This window comes from Sapajus apella, unplaced genomic scaffold (genome assembly GCF_009761245.1).
Source record: "Sapajus apella isolate SASKATOON/1434 unplaced genomic scaffold, GSC_monkey_1.0 scaffold52, whole genome shotgun sequence".
In the NCBI taxonomy this organism is placed as follows: Eukaryota; Metazoa; Chordata; class Mammalia; order Primates; family Cebidae; genus Sapajus; species Sapajus apella.
This window is the reverse complement of record NW_022436992.1, coordinates 13,625,669-13,642,681: the sequence shown is the minus strand read 5'-3', so window position 1 is coordinate 13,642,681 and position 17,013 is coordinate 13,625,669. Positions and strand designations below refer to the sequence as shown.

Genomic DNA, 17,013 nt, shown 5'->3' with positions numbered 1-17,013 from the left:
AATCCTGTTGCATTGGGGATTAAGTTAACAGCAGATGGATTTGAGGGGACACAGTGAAACCATAGTGCTGACCGAGAGAAGGCTTATTCCCAGTCCTGTGGTTTGCCATGCGTACAGTCAGAGCTGCCTTTCTCAGAGAGAGCAGTGAGGGGCAAAGATGGTCACGTGGAATCAGCAGAAGCACAGTTAAGGGGAAAGCCTGGGTGCAAACATGGACTGATGCGTCCATCCAGAAAACAGCACCTGCACTTTCCACCTGGAGATGCATCTCTCTGAAATGCTGCTTCCTGGCAGGTCAGTTGCAAGTGAAGAAATCTGGGAAATAACATCTCAAGATTTGCTGCATTTGTGTGGGGATTATTTCAAACTGAAAGCATTTAGAAAATATCAATTGAACAAAGGCTCTTTTCCTAAATCAGTTTCTCCAGAAGGAAGCCAATTGTCATGAAAATGCTCCCTGGAAATGTTGATCTATGAGGAAACATTAACATGCACTAGGAGTTAAAAGAGATTGGAAGTTGATGTCATCCAGACAGGCTATTATCTATTATTTTGTGGACCCATTTATTTTATTTTATGTCACTGACTCTCCCTAGTTTGCCTACAGTTCCCATCTCCCTCTCCCCTATAAAGGGTATATAATTACTGTACCTGGACCTCACTTGTTTATCTCGGTACTCTCTCCCCTGTGATATTTTTTCTGCATGGTAAATAAATTTGTTTGCATTTTCCTTCTACTATTTGTCTTTTGTCCATTCATTTTAAGCAACCCTTTAGAGGGCAAAATCAAACCTTCACTTTTTACCATACACAAGCAAGTTTCTTTAAAATTCAGATACCCCCACCCCCAGCAGGAGGGTGTGAGCAGATGCTACACCAGAGTGACTTGGTCACTTCTAGTCCGGAATCAGTAATACTCCCCAGAACCTCAGGCTGCAGCTCACTGATGCTGATGTAGGTGGATACACTTCCTCTGCTGCCGAACCAGCCTGAGATGATGTGAGATATAACGGGTACAAATCTGTGTCCAGTTTTATCCAACTGCAAGTGATTTCTCCATAACCATGGACATTTGCTTAATTGGAGATGGAGACTCTCTGTCCCAGATGTCAGACAGGAGGCTGGCATCTTGGTCAGAATGTCCCCACTTACTGCTAAAGAGTAAAAGAGGAAAGCAGCATTGACAGTGCAAGGCAGGGCCATGCCCTGAGCAGCAGTTGCCCTCACTAGGAGAGAGGACTCACTGTCCTGATCTTTCCCAAGTTCTCTCCCTTATGTGCTCTCCAGAAATCCAGATTCCAAAGGAGCTACTCCAGAGCCCCCAGGAATATACTGTTGGGCAGTACAGCTCAGAGCATTACTCATGGGATATAATATTGATCTTACTTTAGAGACAATTGATCCTTAGGTAATTTCAAGTTTATCTTAATCCATGCTCCTATAACCGGAGGAAGAAACAGGTAACTTTTTTTTTTTAAGTAATCAGATCACTAGTCAACACTTTCTGCTGATGAACCCTGGGAAAAATACCCAATGACAGAAAAGGAGGTAGAATACAGAGATCCCCAAACCAAAAATAAGATGGAGCTCATATAATCTCTGGTAAGTTTGCGTAAATATGGATATGTGAGTGACACATGCTTTGAGGACTTATGCTACCATCTTTGTGCACCTGCAGTGAATTGCTTAACCTTGTACTGATTATAAGAATGACTTAAGGTTATTATAAAATACCTATAAACGTATTTAGCATTATCTCAATAAATATTTGCCTTTTTTTTTAAAAAAGAAGGAACAATTTCACAGTCACAGAAATGTTGTAAGTATAGCACAAAGTACTCCCTTCCCATTCAGAGTATTCTGAAGACCTGCTGATTCCACCCTTAAAGCCTATACTTTGACTTTCCTACAGAGAAGAGTATTCTCCTAAATAATCCCCATACACTAATAGAACACATTATTCTCTCAATTACTCGGCAATATTTCAAATTGTGACAATTATCAAAAAATGTTCTTTGATACAAAATGGCCCCCAGGAAGAAACACATTGAAGACAAATCTGTGTTGCTCTGGTTTTACCTGAGACCCCAGGGACACTGCCCCTGTGCTGAGTTACTGAGATGAGCCAGCCCTATAGCTGTGCCCAGCCTGCCGCGTCCTCTGCTGATTTGCATGTCCCAGAGCACAGCTCCTACCCTGAAGTCTTCTTAATAGGCTGGTCACACCCTGTGCAGGAGTCAGTCTCAGTCAGGACACAGCATGGACATGAAGGTTCCCCCTCAGCTCCTTGGGCTCCTGTTGCTCTGGCTCCCAGGTAAGGAAGGAGAACACTGGGAATTTACTCAGCCAGTGTGCTCAATAGTGGCTGGATTTTCAGGGAGGACTTCTTATTACATGATTAATTATGTGGATGTTTGTGTTTATGTTTCCAATCTCAGGTGCCAGATGTGACATCCAGATGACTCAGTCTCCATCCTCCCTGTCTGCATCTGTAGGAGACAGAGTCACCATCACTTGCCGAGCGAGTCAGAGCATTAGCAATGAGTTAGAATGGTATCAGCAGAAGCCAGGGAAAGCCCCTGTGCTTCTGATCTATGCTGCATCCAGTTTGCAGACAGGGGTCCCATCTCGGTTCAGTGGCAGTGGATCTGGGACAGATTTCACTCTCACCATCAGCAGCCTGCAGCCTGAAGATGTTGCAACTTATTACTGTCAACAGGATTATGGTTACCCTCTCACAGTGTTATAAATCATAACAAAAACCCCATAGGGAAACAGATGTGTGAGTCTGCGCCGCCCTAACTGCTCCTCCTGCTGTCTCTATCTGCTGAGAACATTTCCCAAATTGCATCTACACTTTGAAGGTCACTGGAAAGTTTTTGTAGAATGTGCAATCAAGCTTCTTATATACCTTAACTGTCTTTCCTTCTCCTCATCCCCAGCAGCACGGACTTGGCAAAGCCTCTTCTGATTTCACAAAGAACAAAAATGATCACACCTGAGGAGTCTGAGTTACAGTTGTCAGTTGGAATTAATATCATAAAGGACACACCACTCTTAGAATTCCAGGTAGAATTGTTTTCTAAGTACAGAAATGGGAGTCTAAACTAGTCTTCAAACAGTCTTCAAAATCTTGGTGGCATGGGAGTAAAGATGCAAATGCTGAAAAGAAAGGATTCCCTGGATCTTGCCATGAATCCAGGGTGCGTCTGCTGCAGAAGGTATAATTTCCAATCATGTGGTCCTCAACATGACTGGGAAGCTCAGGCTTGGGGCTGCTGATCCTCTCTGCCTGATGAAGCTGCCTGATTTTCTAGGGCATCTGCTTACAGCTGACCAGCCAGGGTCCTATTCCAAAGAGACCTAGCAAAAGATAATGATCAGAGTAAAAGGCCAATTCCTTCCAATGCCTACCTGACCCCATTTTCCCTGAACCCTTCTTGTTACTTATACAACCCCTTTTATGGACCTGTCCTTTGACTTACTGGGCTCTGGACTCTGGTTTCCTGGTTCTACCCTAAACAAGCCTTACACAGTCTCGCCATTGGCGCTCCACTCTCACTGCTCCCTCAGCAGTGATGCTTTTTCCCAGATCCCTTTTGGGCTCAGTCCCTCACTCCCAAAGCTGACCCAGAGCTTCCCATCGTAATGATCCCTCCGAATGTGTTCATAGGACACCCTACTTCACGCTCTTGTTGGAAGCACTTTTCACGTTCTGACTTATGATATAGCTTATTTCTTCATGATTTTACACTTGAAAGGGAGACTTTAGTAGAATTTAAGCTTCCTGGGGTCAGGGGCCATTGTCTATTATTTGCACTACTGTATCCCAGTGTAATGGGAGTACCTGGCAAACAGTGGGTGCTCAGTGGGGAGCACTCTTCCTAGGAGTCTGCATATATCTAGATGCCTGGGAGGTTTGTAAAAAGTGGATTAGGGATTATAAATCGTTCTACTATAAGGACACATGCACACGAATGTTCATTGCAGCACAGTTTACAATAGCAAAGACCTGGAACCAACCCAAATGCCCATCGATAATAGGCTGGACAGGGAAAATGTGGCACATATACACCATGGAATATTACGCAGCCATCAAAAACGATGAGTTCGTGTCCTTTGTAGGGACATGGATGAACCTGGAAGCAATAATTCTCAGCAAACTGACACAGGATCAGAAAATCAAACACCGCATGTTCTCACTCATAGATGGGTGTTGAACAATGAGAACACATGGACACAGTGAGGGGAGCACTACAAACTGAGGTCTCTTGGGGGGAAATAGGGGAGTGACAGCGGAGGGTGGTGAGTTGGGGGGCATGGCATGGGGAGAAATGCCAGATATAGGTGAGGGGGAGGAAGGTAGCAAATCACACTGCCACATGTATACTTACGCAACAATCTTGCATGATCTTCACATGTAACCCCAAACCTAAAATGCAATAAAAAATAAATAAATAAATAAATAAAAGAAAAAAAAAGATTGCATATGCAAACAGAAAAAAAAAGTGGATTGGGGTTGTTTGTTTTTTTCTTGTAAATCTGCTTTAGTTCTTTGTAGAATCCGGATATTAGTCCTTTGTCAGATGGATAGCTTACAAAAAATTTTTACCATTCTCTTCGTTGCTGGTTCACTCTAATGATTGTTTCTTTTGCTGTGCAGAAGCTCTTAAGTTTAATTAGATCCCATTTGTCTATTTTGGCTTTCGTTGTCATTGCTTTGGGTGTTTTAGTTATGAAGTCCCTGACTATGCCTACGTCCTGAATGGTATTGCCTAGGTTTTCTTCTAGGATTTTTATGGTGTTAGGTCTTATGTTTAAATCGTTAATCCATTTGGAATTAATTCTTGTGTAGGGTGTAAGGAAGGTGTCCAGTTTTAGCTTTCTGCACGTGGCTAGCCTGTTCTCCCAACACCATTTATTAAACAGGGGATCCTTTCCCCATCGTTTGTTTTTGTCAGGTTTGTCAAAGATCAGATGGTTGTAGATGTGTGACATTGCCTCAGAGGACTCTGTTCTGTTCCATTGGTCTATATCTCTGTTTTGGTACCATACCATGCTGTTTTGATTACTTTAGCCTTGTAGTATAGTTTGAAGTCAGGTAGTGTGATGCCTCTGGCTTTGATCTTTTTGCTTAGGATTGTTGGGGCTATGCAGGTTCTTTTTTGGCTTGATATGAAGTTTAAGGTGTTTTTTTCCAGTTCTGTAACAAAGGTCAATGGTAGCTTGATGGGGATAGCATTGAATCTATAAACTATTTTGGGCAGTATGGCCATTTTCACAATATTGATTCTTTCTAATCATGAACATGGAATGTTTTTCTGTGGGCGAAGTATATGAACAGATACTTTTCAAAAGAAGACATTTTATGTGGCCAAAAAGCATATGAAGAAATATTCATCATCACTGGTCATTAGAGAAATGCAAATCAAAACATTAAGATATCATCTTATGCCAGTTAGAATGGTGATCATTAAAAAATCTGGAGACAGCTGCTGGAGAGGATGTGGAGAAACAGGAACGCTTTTACACTATTGGTGGGAGTGTAAATTATTTCAACCATTGTGGAAGACAGTGTGGCGATTCCTCAAGGATCTAGAAATAGAAATTCCATTTGACCCAGCAATCCCATTACTGGATATATACTCAAAGGATTATAAATCATTCTATTATAAAGATACATGCATATGAATGTTCATTGCAGCACTGTTTACAATAGCAAAGACCTGAAACCAACCCAAATGCCCATCAATGATAGAACAGACAAAGAAAATGTGGCACATATACACCATGGAATACTATGCAGCCATAAAAATGGATGAGTTTATGCCCTTTGCAGGGACATGGATGAATCTGGAAACCATTATTCTCAGCAAACTGACACAAGAACAGAAAACCCAAACACTGCATGTTCTCACGCACAGGTGGGTGTTGAACAATGAGAACACATGGACACAGGGAAGGGAACATCACACACTAGGGTCTGTTGGTGGGGGGTGGGAGACTAGCAGAGGAATAGCAGGGGGCGGGGAGGTTGGGGATCGATAACATTGGGATAAATGCCTGATGTAGATGATGGGGGGATGGAGGCAGCAAACCACCATGGCATGTGTGTACCTATGCAACAATCCTGCAAGATCTGTACCCCAGAACTTAAAGTATAACTTTAAAAAATAGAGTGGATTAAACTGCTTGTTACATGGACAATATTCCCTTTTCTTTTTTTACTCCTTTTTCATACTGAGGAGATAAGAAAATCACAGTTCTCAGAACCTGTATATTTTGTCTCAAGTGATAGTTTGTATTTCCAAAAAATGTATAATAAAAATAGAACACTATTGTACTTAATTCACTATATTCCATATATAATGATATATAATATATACTACATAAGTAATAACTATAGTGACTTTATTGGCTTTCTATTTAAAAGACAAAACTTACCAGATTACATCAGAAATCAGATAATTGATATTTCAATGTTATTAGCCAAGAAAGAAAAGTGAATACATTACTTAGATATTTAGATTAATAAAAAACAAATTTTCACAATTTTTATTAATAATTTTAAATATAATGTAATACAAGGAGTTTCCCAGCCTGTCTGGGGCAACCTCACTCACCACTCCATGTTCACAATTCTGAGGAACACATGGAAACCCCAGATAAGATTCTTGTTTTCATCTGTGATGTGAACAGAGATTTTCAAAACTGTTAAAAAGAGTGTGAATCTGGGTGAATGGTTGTGTTGTGCAGAATGGAGTGCTCTAGAGAAGAGAAGATACCACTGCAAAATTTTCCTGGTTAGCTGGACAGCACCGTCGTCTGTCTGCAGGGAGTGGAATTACATACTGAAGAGTTTGAGCCTGGAGTCTGCTTATCTTTGCCGCTGTGGTCATTCATGCACCCACAATGCTTGGCCTAACAAATTATTGTCTTTTACTAGTTCTTCCAAAGGCTAGAACATTTTCAGGGCTCACAGAAAAGATGGCAAAGCTGTAAAGGAATGGTTCATATGGAAGATGAATTTCTGATCAATGGCTTCAGCCAGGTACAGTCATGGGACAAGGAAGATGGCTGGGCATGCTGGGGGAAGATAGAGAAAAAATAAACCACTGATTTTTATTTTTTCTTTCAAGAGGTTTGTACTAAACATAATCTATCTGAGCCCAGGTGATTGGTGAGGTAGGAGGACAGAGATTAAATTGTGTGTCCAGAGGGGAGAGGGCGTACTCTCATGCCGAGCCAATAGCCTTTCTGACCCAACCACCCGGGCATGGATTGCTCAGTGCGAAGAAAAGGAGGGAGGTGGTTTCTGCACTTGGAAGCCCAGCACCTTCCCATGTTTTTTGGCATGTTTCTCCCAGCCACGCTACTTTCCAGATCCCATATCAATTCCTGGGTCAGATCTGCTCAGTTAGGGCCCAGAAAGACTTATGGAAACCCCAGCTCATCTTCTCTGCCTTTTGTTACTCTAGCTCCCAGGTAAGGGGAAGAGGAGATGGCTCTGCACTGAAACTCTCTCAACCTTGTTGGTTACTCTGGCCTGCCATCTCTGCTGAGCAAGAGCAGTAATTATAATTCAATGTAGATCGGTGACTGTGGTTATACTATGAGGATAGTGCACTTGATGCAGTTTATATGGGAGGCTTTCCTGTTTTATTCCAATCTCAGGTACCTCCAGAGAAGTTACGTTGATGCAGTCCCTGGACTCCTTGTTTTTTGCCTTCAGGGAAAAGAGACTCCTCATCTGTGGGTGCAGTCAGAATGTTGGAAGCTCCGCAGCCTGGTATCAGCAGAAACCTGGGAAGGCTCCCTGGTGCCTCATCTATGGTGCATCGAACAGGGCCACTAGCATCCCAGAGGGGTTCAATGGTCATAGGTTGGAGACAGACTTTACTATCACCATCAGCTGCCTGGTGCCTGAAGATTTGCTCTTCTTTATCTTTTCTGACCTTTGTTTGTTTAAAGTCTGTTTTGTCAGAAACTGCAGCCCCTGCTTTTGTCGTTGTTGTTGTTTGCTTTCTATTTCCTTGGTAGATTTTCCTCCATCTCTTCTTTTGAGCATACATGTGTCACTGCATGTGAGATGAGTCCCTTGAAAACAGCATGCTAATGAGTCTTAGTTCTTTTTCTAACTCTCCGCTCTGTGTCTTTTAATTGGAGCACTTAGCCCATTTACATGTAAGGTTAATATGAATATGCGTGGATTTGATCCTGTCATCATGATGTTAGTTGGTTATTTCACAGACTTGTTTATGTGGATACTTTACTGTGTCACTTATCTGAGTACTTCAGTGTGTTTTTGTAGTGGCTGGTAGTGATGGTCTTTCCTTTCCATATTTAGTTCTTTATTCAGAAGATCTTGTAAGGCAGGCTTGATGGTGATGTATTTCCTCAGCATTTGCTTGTCTTAAAGGGATCTTATTTCTCCTCACTTAGGAAGTTTCATTTGTCTGGATATAAAATTCCGGGTTGGAGTTTCTTTTCTTTGAGAATGTTGAATACTGACCCGGAATCTCTTCCAGGTTGTGGGGTTCCTTCTGAGAGGCCCACTGTTAGTCTGATGGGCTTTTCTTTGTACGTGAGCTGGTCTTTTTCTCCACCTGCCTTTAACATTTTTTCTTTCATTTCCACCTTGAAGAATCTGAATATTTTGTGTCTTGGAAATTATATTTTTATGGAGTATCTTACTGGCATTCTCTGAATTTGTTTAATTTGAATGTTGCCCTCTGTCCATAGGTTGGGGAATTTTTCACAGAAGATTTCCTGAAATATGTTTTCTAGGTTTGTTCCATTTACCCCATCTTTTTCAGGTATACCAATCGGTCATAGAATGGGTCTCTTTACATAATCCAGTATCTCTGGAAGGTTTTGTTCATTCTTTTCATTATATGCATTATTTTTTCTCTATTTCTGCCTGCCTCCTTATTTCAGAAAGTCAGTGTTGAAGCCCTGAGATTCTTTTCCCCACCTGGTCTGTTGTGCTATTAATACTCGTGGCTGCATTATAAAATTCCTGCATTGTGTTTTTCAGATATATCATGCTGGTTACATTCTTCTCTGTATTGGCTGTTTTCTCTGTCAGCTCCTGAACTGATTTTTTGTTATATTTAGCTTTCATAAATTGGGTTACAAGATACTCCTGTAGCTCCTATTACTCCTTCTGTCGTTTTAGCAATCTCAGGTTCAGCCCAGGTCTGGAGCCTTGATGGAGAGGTGATGCAGTCATCTGAAGGAATGAAACCATTCTGACTTTTTCAGATTTCGGTGGAGAACTCGTTTATTAATTTTTTTGTGTGCTTAGTGATTTGTGTATCTTCTTTATGAAATCTTTTTTACATGTATAGTTATGAAGTATCTTTTTATGCTATTTTTAAAAAGCTTTATGTTTTTGACTTTTACATTTCAGATTATGATTCATTTAGAATTAATATTTGTATCAAGGTACAGGTAAAACATACAGATTAAGATTCATTTTTATGTAATATGGACATCTAATTGATCCAATATAATTATTATATTTTTTTCTACTAAATGACTGCTACTGTCTGAGTGTTTGTGCCCTTCCAAAGTTCCTTTTGAAAGTGAATTTTAATGGCAACAGTAATACAAGTTGGACCCTTTGGGTGGTTAGGTCATGAGGGCACTGCACTCATGAACAAGATTAATGCCTAATAAAAGCGGCTTCACATAGTTATTCCGTTGGCCCTCCCACCTTCACCATTGATGATGCAGCCACAAGGTGCCATTTGGGGAGCAGGAATAGCCCTCACTAAACACCAAGATTGCCAGTGGCTTGACACTGGAGTTCCCAATGTACATAACTGTGAGAAAATAAATTTGTGTTGTTAATTAATACCCAGTCCAAGTTTTTTTTTTTTTTTCTTTTTCAGTACAAGTGTTTTGAGACAATTGTTGTAGGACTTTTACTGAAAATTGAATGACTATATGTATGCAGAACTGGTTTCAGATTCTCTAACTCATTTCATTGGGTTATCTATCTCACCATTCCACTAAAACAATAATTTTTAATTAAAAAAATAATCAATTTTTTTTGAGACAAGATCTTGCTTTGCTGCCCAAGCTGCCGTGTAGTGGTACGATCTCAGCTCACTGGAACCTCTGCCTTCAAGGCTCAAGCGATTCTCTTACCTCACCCTCTCAAGTACCTGAGGGCACAGGCGTGCAACATCATGAGAGGCTAAGTTTTTTTTATATGTTTTGTAGCATTGTTTCCCAGGCTGATCCCAAACTCCTGAGCTCAAGCTGTCCACCCACCGCAGCCTCCCAACCTGCAGCAACTGCAGGCATGAATCACTGCATCCAACCACAATGTGTTTATTTAATAGGTTTCATATTGAGAAGTGTTAATCCTCCCATCTTGTTTTTCTTATGTAAGATTACCATGGCTGTTTTTTGCCTCTTTGCTTTTCCATCTAAGTTAGAAAAATGTTTTCAATTTCATCAAAAATGCCCAGTGATTTTGATTGTCACTGTATTAAATTCATTTTGGGAGATTTATGTTTACAATATTAAGTTTTCTAATACATATACATGGAATAGCTTTCCATTTGTTGGGCCTCCTTGATTCTTTCTCAATAACCTTTTGTACATTTGCACATACTACTTATAACTTTTTCTTTTACCATAATGTCAAACAGAGACAATTTGTAAAAATACTGTAAGAAATGTAAAATGGACCCACATTGATTTGTCTATCAATAGTTGAATTTCTACTTCCATATTCTTTCTATAAGTTGTTATTCTGGGTACTATTGATGCAAATAAAACAAACTACTCCCAAAGTTAATGGCACATGAAAATTTCAATCATCTGCTTATTACCTCTGTGATTCTGGATGTCACCTTGGCTCACCCAGGCTCCTGCCCGGCTTTCTGCCAGGCTTTCCTAAGAATGAAGTCAGAGGGTAAATGGAGAAAGTGTCATCTCAAAGGTGGTTGACACTGGATATAGGTTCTCAGCTGGGCTCTTTGCATATTTGTACTGTGACTTGGTTCCCTCAACACTTTCCCAAGAGGAGTAGACAGAAGATGTGCAGCCTGACTGCCTCTTATAGCCTCAGGAGGCAAATAATGTTACTTCTACCACTTTTCATTCCTGTTAAGAGTCAAGAGAAATAAAGTGCAAGGCAGTAGGTTTAATGGGAGGAGCATCAAGGTCACACTGTTAGAAGAAATTATATAACAAATCTCTTCTCCCAGGCATCTTGGAGGATACAAATGGCGTCAGTGCACCGGTGACTAAAGCAATTCACATTCCTTCCGCGTGCTAAATACTCCATTTTGCAGCTCCACATGCCCAAATATTATTCCATGATAGTGTTAGGGTACCGTCAAAATGATGCCTTGGGGGAGTGATATTAGCTAGATGACAGAGTAGGAGATTCCAGCCTCCACAGGCCCACCCAAAAAAAACCATAAACACATAAAAATAAAAGCAAAACCAACAATTAGACGGCTATCCAAGAAGAAAAACAGTCCTTGGAGTGCTCAAGGGTCCAATTAAAGAAGTGCAGAAACACAGCGGGCAAAAAAAGCCCAGAGCAACCATACAGAAAGGATTGCTGAGAGACGGCACACCTGAGAGTTTTGAGACATCTAGCAACAAAGAAGCCTGGAGTCAGGGCCACCGCAGCCCCCATGGCCTGCTCTGTGGAGGACCCTGCAGCCTTAGCAGATGAAGACCTCAGTAACCCCACAGGCAACCTCCACTCTGCAGCTTTCCGAATGAAGGCCCCTTAGTGTTCACTGATGAGGATCACAGCAGCCTGCTCCATAGAGGACACTGGTGCTTTTGGCACTAAAAAACCCTGCAGTCATAGGCATGTAAATCTCCCCAGAGAGGAAGATGGTATGATACCTTCCCTCCACATCCTCCCAAGAAGCAGCCACTGTTGTGGCTGCCTGGGATTGGACTGCCTCCCAGCCCCAAAACTATTATCCCAGGCCCAGTCTCCAGATCTCATCCTGTGTGGCACATCAGACTCTGAGTCCAGGCCCAGAACTGCTGTCGCTACAAGTGCACCCACACTCTAAAGTCTGGTCCTGAGGCTGCTCTGGATAACGTAAGCAGAGAATGTACAGCAACATGGTAGAGTGAAATGCAGAGACTAACCATAGAGAAAGTATCTCTGGAGATGGAATACCTAGCAGACCTGAGAAATACTGGCAAATATGTCAAGAGTAATGAAACACATTAGTCTAACAAGATAAAAAAAAATGAAACTTAGCCACAATAAATGTAAAGACATGCATCATTATACAGATTGTAGTTAAAATGCTGAATCATACAAAAAGAAAAATCTGAAAAGTATTAGGAAAAATAACTGTTTTATTATACCAAGGAAATAGTAATAAAACCCTTGGTTAACTGTTTATATGACCAACAGAGGCAAGAATACAGTGAGATTATATATTTAAATGCTGGGTGGAGGAGATTCAACCAAGGATTCATTATCCAGTGAAAATAAGGTAAAGTAAAAATGTTTATTTATAAACAAAATGAAGAGAAATGATTACTTGCAGATATCTTCTAAAATATATTCAAGACGAACGTTTTGAGAATCACAGGAAATGACAGCAGATAGTAAGTTGAATCCACAGAAATAAATGAAGATTTAACAAATAGTAAAGGAAAGAGCAAGAAGCAAGGAAAAAAAGCAAAAAAGGGGTTTCCTTCAACTATATGAAACTCTAGTTGAGGGAAAACCAAGCTATTGTGATGAATGTCTGAGCTCCAGTTACACCTATGGGGATAGGAGAGCAGCTGTTGCCTGGGAAGGAGTACAAGAGACTTTGAAATATTTTAGAGATTCATCAGGATGGAGAACATACATAAAACTTAGTTGCATATTTAACATTTCAGCCCTTTACTTGGTATGTGTATTACCTCATGAAAAAAATCGAACAACTCATTCTGGACTCAAATAAATATGAACAAAGAAAGAAGAATTATCAACTACTTATGGAATCTCAGCCATATTGAGGAGAAGTCAAAAATGCACCTGGGCCGTGCTAAAAAAATCAGGAAATCTAGGAGAAAAGACAAAAGGAAACAGGCACATTTGTCCTACTCATGCAGCATAGATTTAATCTCTGTTGGTTTCTCCCCAAACAGAGAAGACATTTAAGTTACTTTTCTCACAAGAGAGGCCCCTCCACCCTCCCCTTGGCTCTTTCCACACCACTGCTCCCACCAGGTAATTTGCATATTGTCCCCCAGGGAGGACCTTCCCTGTGAGTCTGAGATAAAAGCTCAGCTCTAACCCTGTCTTGACTGATAAGGACTTCTCAGTTCTCCTTCTCACAATGAAGCTCCCTGCTCAGCTCCTGGGGCTGCTAATGCTCTGGCTCTCTGGTAAGGACAGAATTAAAATAAGGTGGGAAAATGGGATGGGAGGGTGGGATCTGGGGGCTCCACAGCTTCCCATGTTTATTTCCAGCGTGTGTTAGAGGCACATGGTCAGCAGGTAAGAGAATTCATATTTTTGTCCTTATGAATAATCAGGATTCACCTCCAGGGAACAATGACCAGTGCTCTGATTCCAAGCTTAAAAATAAAGAGTTCCCTACTGGCTACTAAATAGTGCATTAATTTTAGAAGGTCTACATTTTACGATATAAATAAAAACTTGAAAAAATATGTAACTGCAAATCAATATCTTAAAGGAAATAATGAAAGTTGCTGAAAATGTATCTATATAACCATGTACTTCTCTGTGATTATTTCAGGATCCAGTGGGGATGTTGTGATGACCCAGGCTCCACTCTCCCTGCCCGTCACCCTAGGAGAGTCGGCCTCCATCTCCTGCAGGTCTAGTCAGAGCCTCCTGGATAGTAATGGAAACACCTATCTGGATTGGTACCTGCAGAAGCCAGGCCGGTCTCCACAGCTTCTAATCTATAAAGTTTCCAACAGGGCCTCTGGGGTCCCAGACAGGTTCAGTGGCAGTGGGTCTGGGACAGATTTCACACTGAAAATCAGCCGGGTGGAGGCTGAGGATGTTGGTGTTTATTACTGTATGCAAGGTACAAAGCTTCCTCCCACAGTGGTACAACCCCGAACAGAAACATCCCTGCTGGGTGTCCCAGCTGCTCACATGTGCTGCTTGTCTGGGGAGCAGCTCAGCAGGGTCTCTGAGTCTGCAGAAGAGGAAGTTGTTGGAGAATTCAGGGCAGAGTTTGCTGTTGAGGACTCTGTCTGGGACGACAGGTGCATGCCAATAAGCATGGCTAATCTTTGTATTTTATGTAGAGCCGGTGCTTCACCATGTTGCCCAGCCTGTTCTCAAACTCATGGGCTCCAGCCACCCACTTGACTTAGCCTCCCAACGTACTGGGAGTATAGGTGTGAGCCATTGCACCAGGTCAGCACTCCTGTTTATGTTCCTGTCACCTGCCACAGCCCTGCCTCTCATAAGCAACAGGAGAATGAGGAGGTTCTAGGGCCCTGTGAGTAAAATATTTGGGACAAAATGGAAAGAAGAACAGAAGCTCATCTTAATCCCCCTTCCTTGTCTACATTTATTTAAATTTATTGAGCAAAACAGCCAGATAACTGATCATTTCTTACAAAACATGTAGAGTACATCTTACAGTTTAACAGTTTTGTATACATGTTAAAGGAAATATTTGGTTATATGTGAAATTGGCATTTTCCCACTTTTTAAATTCCTGCTTCTTCCATTTGCCATTCTTCTCCACTCCCTGAGACAGTAGAGACAGGACTTTCCACTAGTTCTCCTCAGGGGGAGCTTGCTGAGGACAACCAGTAACATCTTGGTTGTGAGTGCCATATAGATTTTGTAATTTCATAGCAGACACAAGATCCTAATACTAAAACTCTTTGATTACAATTACCTCTTGTGGATTAAAAAAGGAGTTCTTGAAATTTTGAAAGTTGGTTTTAAAAATAATATGCATATACTGGAAGATGTAGTATACTAAAAATGTGGTATTTTCCATGGATCACTGAGAAAATACAGGATGGTGTAAACTTTTTTATTTTCTAAAGCTCAGAATTTGGGATTAGGCAGACTGCAGGAATGGGAGAATGAAGAGAACATAGGAGGGGTCAGCTCTTGTTCAATTAAATTTCCCTTGGCTTATGGTGGGTGGGAATGTGGCTGGTGGTGGGCATGGCAGTTGATGATGTAGATTAAAAGGAGTGAAATATGTTACTTGTGAAGAACCACAGAGTTGAAGGCACTGCTGCCTGGCTTCCTGGGTGGAGCCTGTGCCACTGGGAGTCTCACAGAAAAGTAATCTCGTGAGCAAGTATTTAGGTCTGTGATCACCGAAGGTTTAAAGAAGTCCCTGTACAAGCAGAGCTGAGGTCATGCCACTCAATTCTAGTTAAATCACAACAGCCAAGCAGAGCTTCTGAAACTCATTCTGCCCCTAGAGGAGTTTAGCAGAGATCACTGGTTGTGTCTGGAGACCTCACAAGCACTGACATGCTGAGCAGAAGGCCCAGCAGGATGTAAGCCAGCAGGTTTTGATAAATGAAAATTTTATTATGCAGTTGTCATAAAAAACAATAGAAAGTTTGAAATAAGAAAATGTATTATTTTGACACGATGTGGTCATTACCCAAAAACAAATTTGATTTCCATATTCTAGTAGTAGGTGTAAAGAAAAATCTATGATTTGCATGTATTCACTTAAAATAATGCTCCAAAAATATTTATGAATTAATCAAGGGCATGATTAAATAAATGTTTGTATTAAAAGGACAAAATGTCTTCTTTCTGGTTAAAAAAATGAATCACATCAGAAATGATTTTCTAATCTAAGATGATGGATCCTATGATGAGTGAAGTTAAAATTATATTTCCAAGCAGAAATGTCAAAAAAATAAAAAGAAAGCGTGTAATATAGGAAGGAATTTATCACACATACAGAAAATGACAGGTCTTTAGAGTACATCTCCATTCACAAGTAGAAACACACATTCAACTCAAAATCTATTTATTTCACTCTCACAATCACCAGGCGGAGACTATAGGTAGTATAATTAAAATTGCATTCTTAACCAAAAAGTACAAAAGCAAAGAAAAGATGGTTTATAGAAAAGAGTTTGTAAAACAAAGAATGACACGTTTATATAAGGTATTCACAAGTGAGGGCACACATCTCACCAGAATTCTAGGGATTTCACCATCACAGACACCACTTTGTAGCCTGGAAATTCTGCATATCCTTCTGTGAGCAGGCCAGTTTTTGGGACTCTGAACAGTGTGATAGCCCCAAATACAAAGCTCCCAAAGAAACAGCCTCTCAGTGTGGCAGGACAGGCTGTGGTACCAGGAGATGTGTACACAGCGGGTGAGTTCAGGTGGGTTCAGGCAGATGGCTGGAGAGTCTTTGAGGAAGAGGCCATGTGGCTTCAGTCACAGGTACATGCTCCTTTTCTATGTGAAAACGGGCCAGGGCTGTCCAGGGCACCTTCCAGAGCCTCTTCCTTTCTAACTAGTTGCGGTGCTCTAGCCCCACAAACCCTCAAGCCTTGGCTGCCATGTAGTCCCAGGAGCAGTCAGTAAAGTTTCCTGCCGTCCTCAGGGCTACAGGGATGCTCAGTCACGTCACTGAGAGGAGATTCTAGTGTGTCCTGTCCTCACCTGCTGCCACTGATGACCTTCAGGGAACTTCTTTTTGCTTTTGCCAAGTGACCCCACTCTCGCCAACCATCAGGGGGATAGAAAGTGGCCTGCACTGCATGAATTTTGGCTAATGAGCAAGTCAGAGCTCACGGGAATGTCATGTATGTGCAGCTCATAATAATATCATGTAGGAATCCTATTTTGACTTTCCCTGTCTCCCGGTTCTCTCTGAGCAGTTACTTACTCTCACCATTGACTTTAAGATGTTCCTCTTGTTAAGAGCGGTTACTCACTGACCATCCACTCTAAGATGTTCCTTGTATGAAGCTTCTAAAGATTTTTATTATTATTATTTTTTCTTTTTGAGTCAGGGAGACTCCTTCTCTCTC

The 17,013-nt window shown here is 41.2% G+C and overlaps 1 long non-coding RNA gene and 1 gene segment (V, D, J or C); one reads left to right on the top strand and one right to left on the bottom strand.

Annotated features, from left to right (window-relative positions):
* Positions 1-2,757, top strand: part of LOC116526982 — a 22,199-nt gene extending 19,442 nt beyond the window's left edge. Inside the window, 1 exon segment of the V gene segment in view lies at positions 2,439-2,757. Coding sequence covers positions 2,439-2,749 — 311 coding nt within the window.
* On the bottom strand, positions 2,599-17,013 carry LOC116526992. The gene is made up of 2 exons (XR_004258334.1): positions 16,695-17,013; positions 2,599-2,734 (listed from the first exon to the last, which is right to left on the bottom strand). It is a non-coding gene; the product is annotated as an uncharacterized LOC116526992 (long non-coding RNA).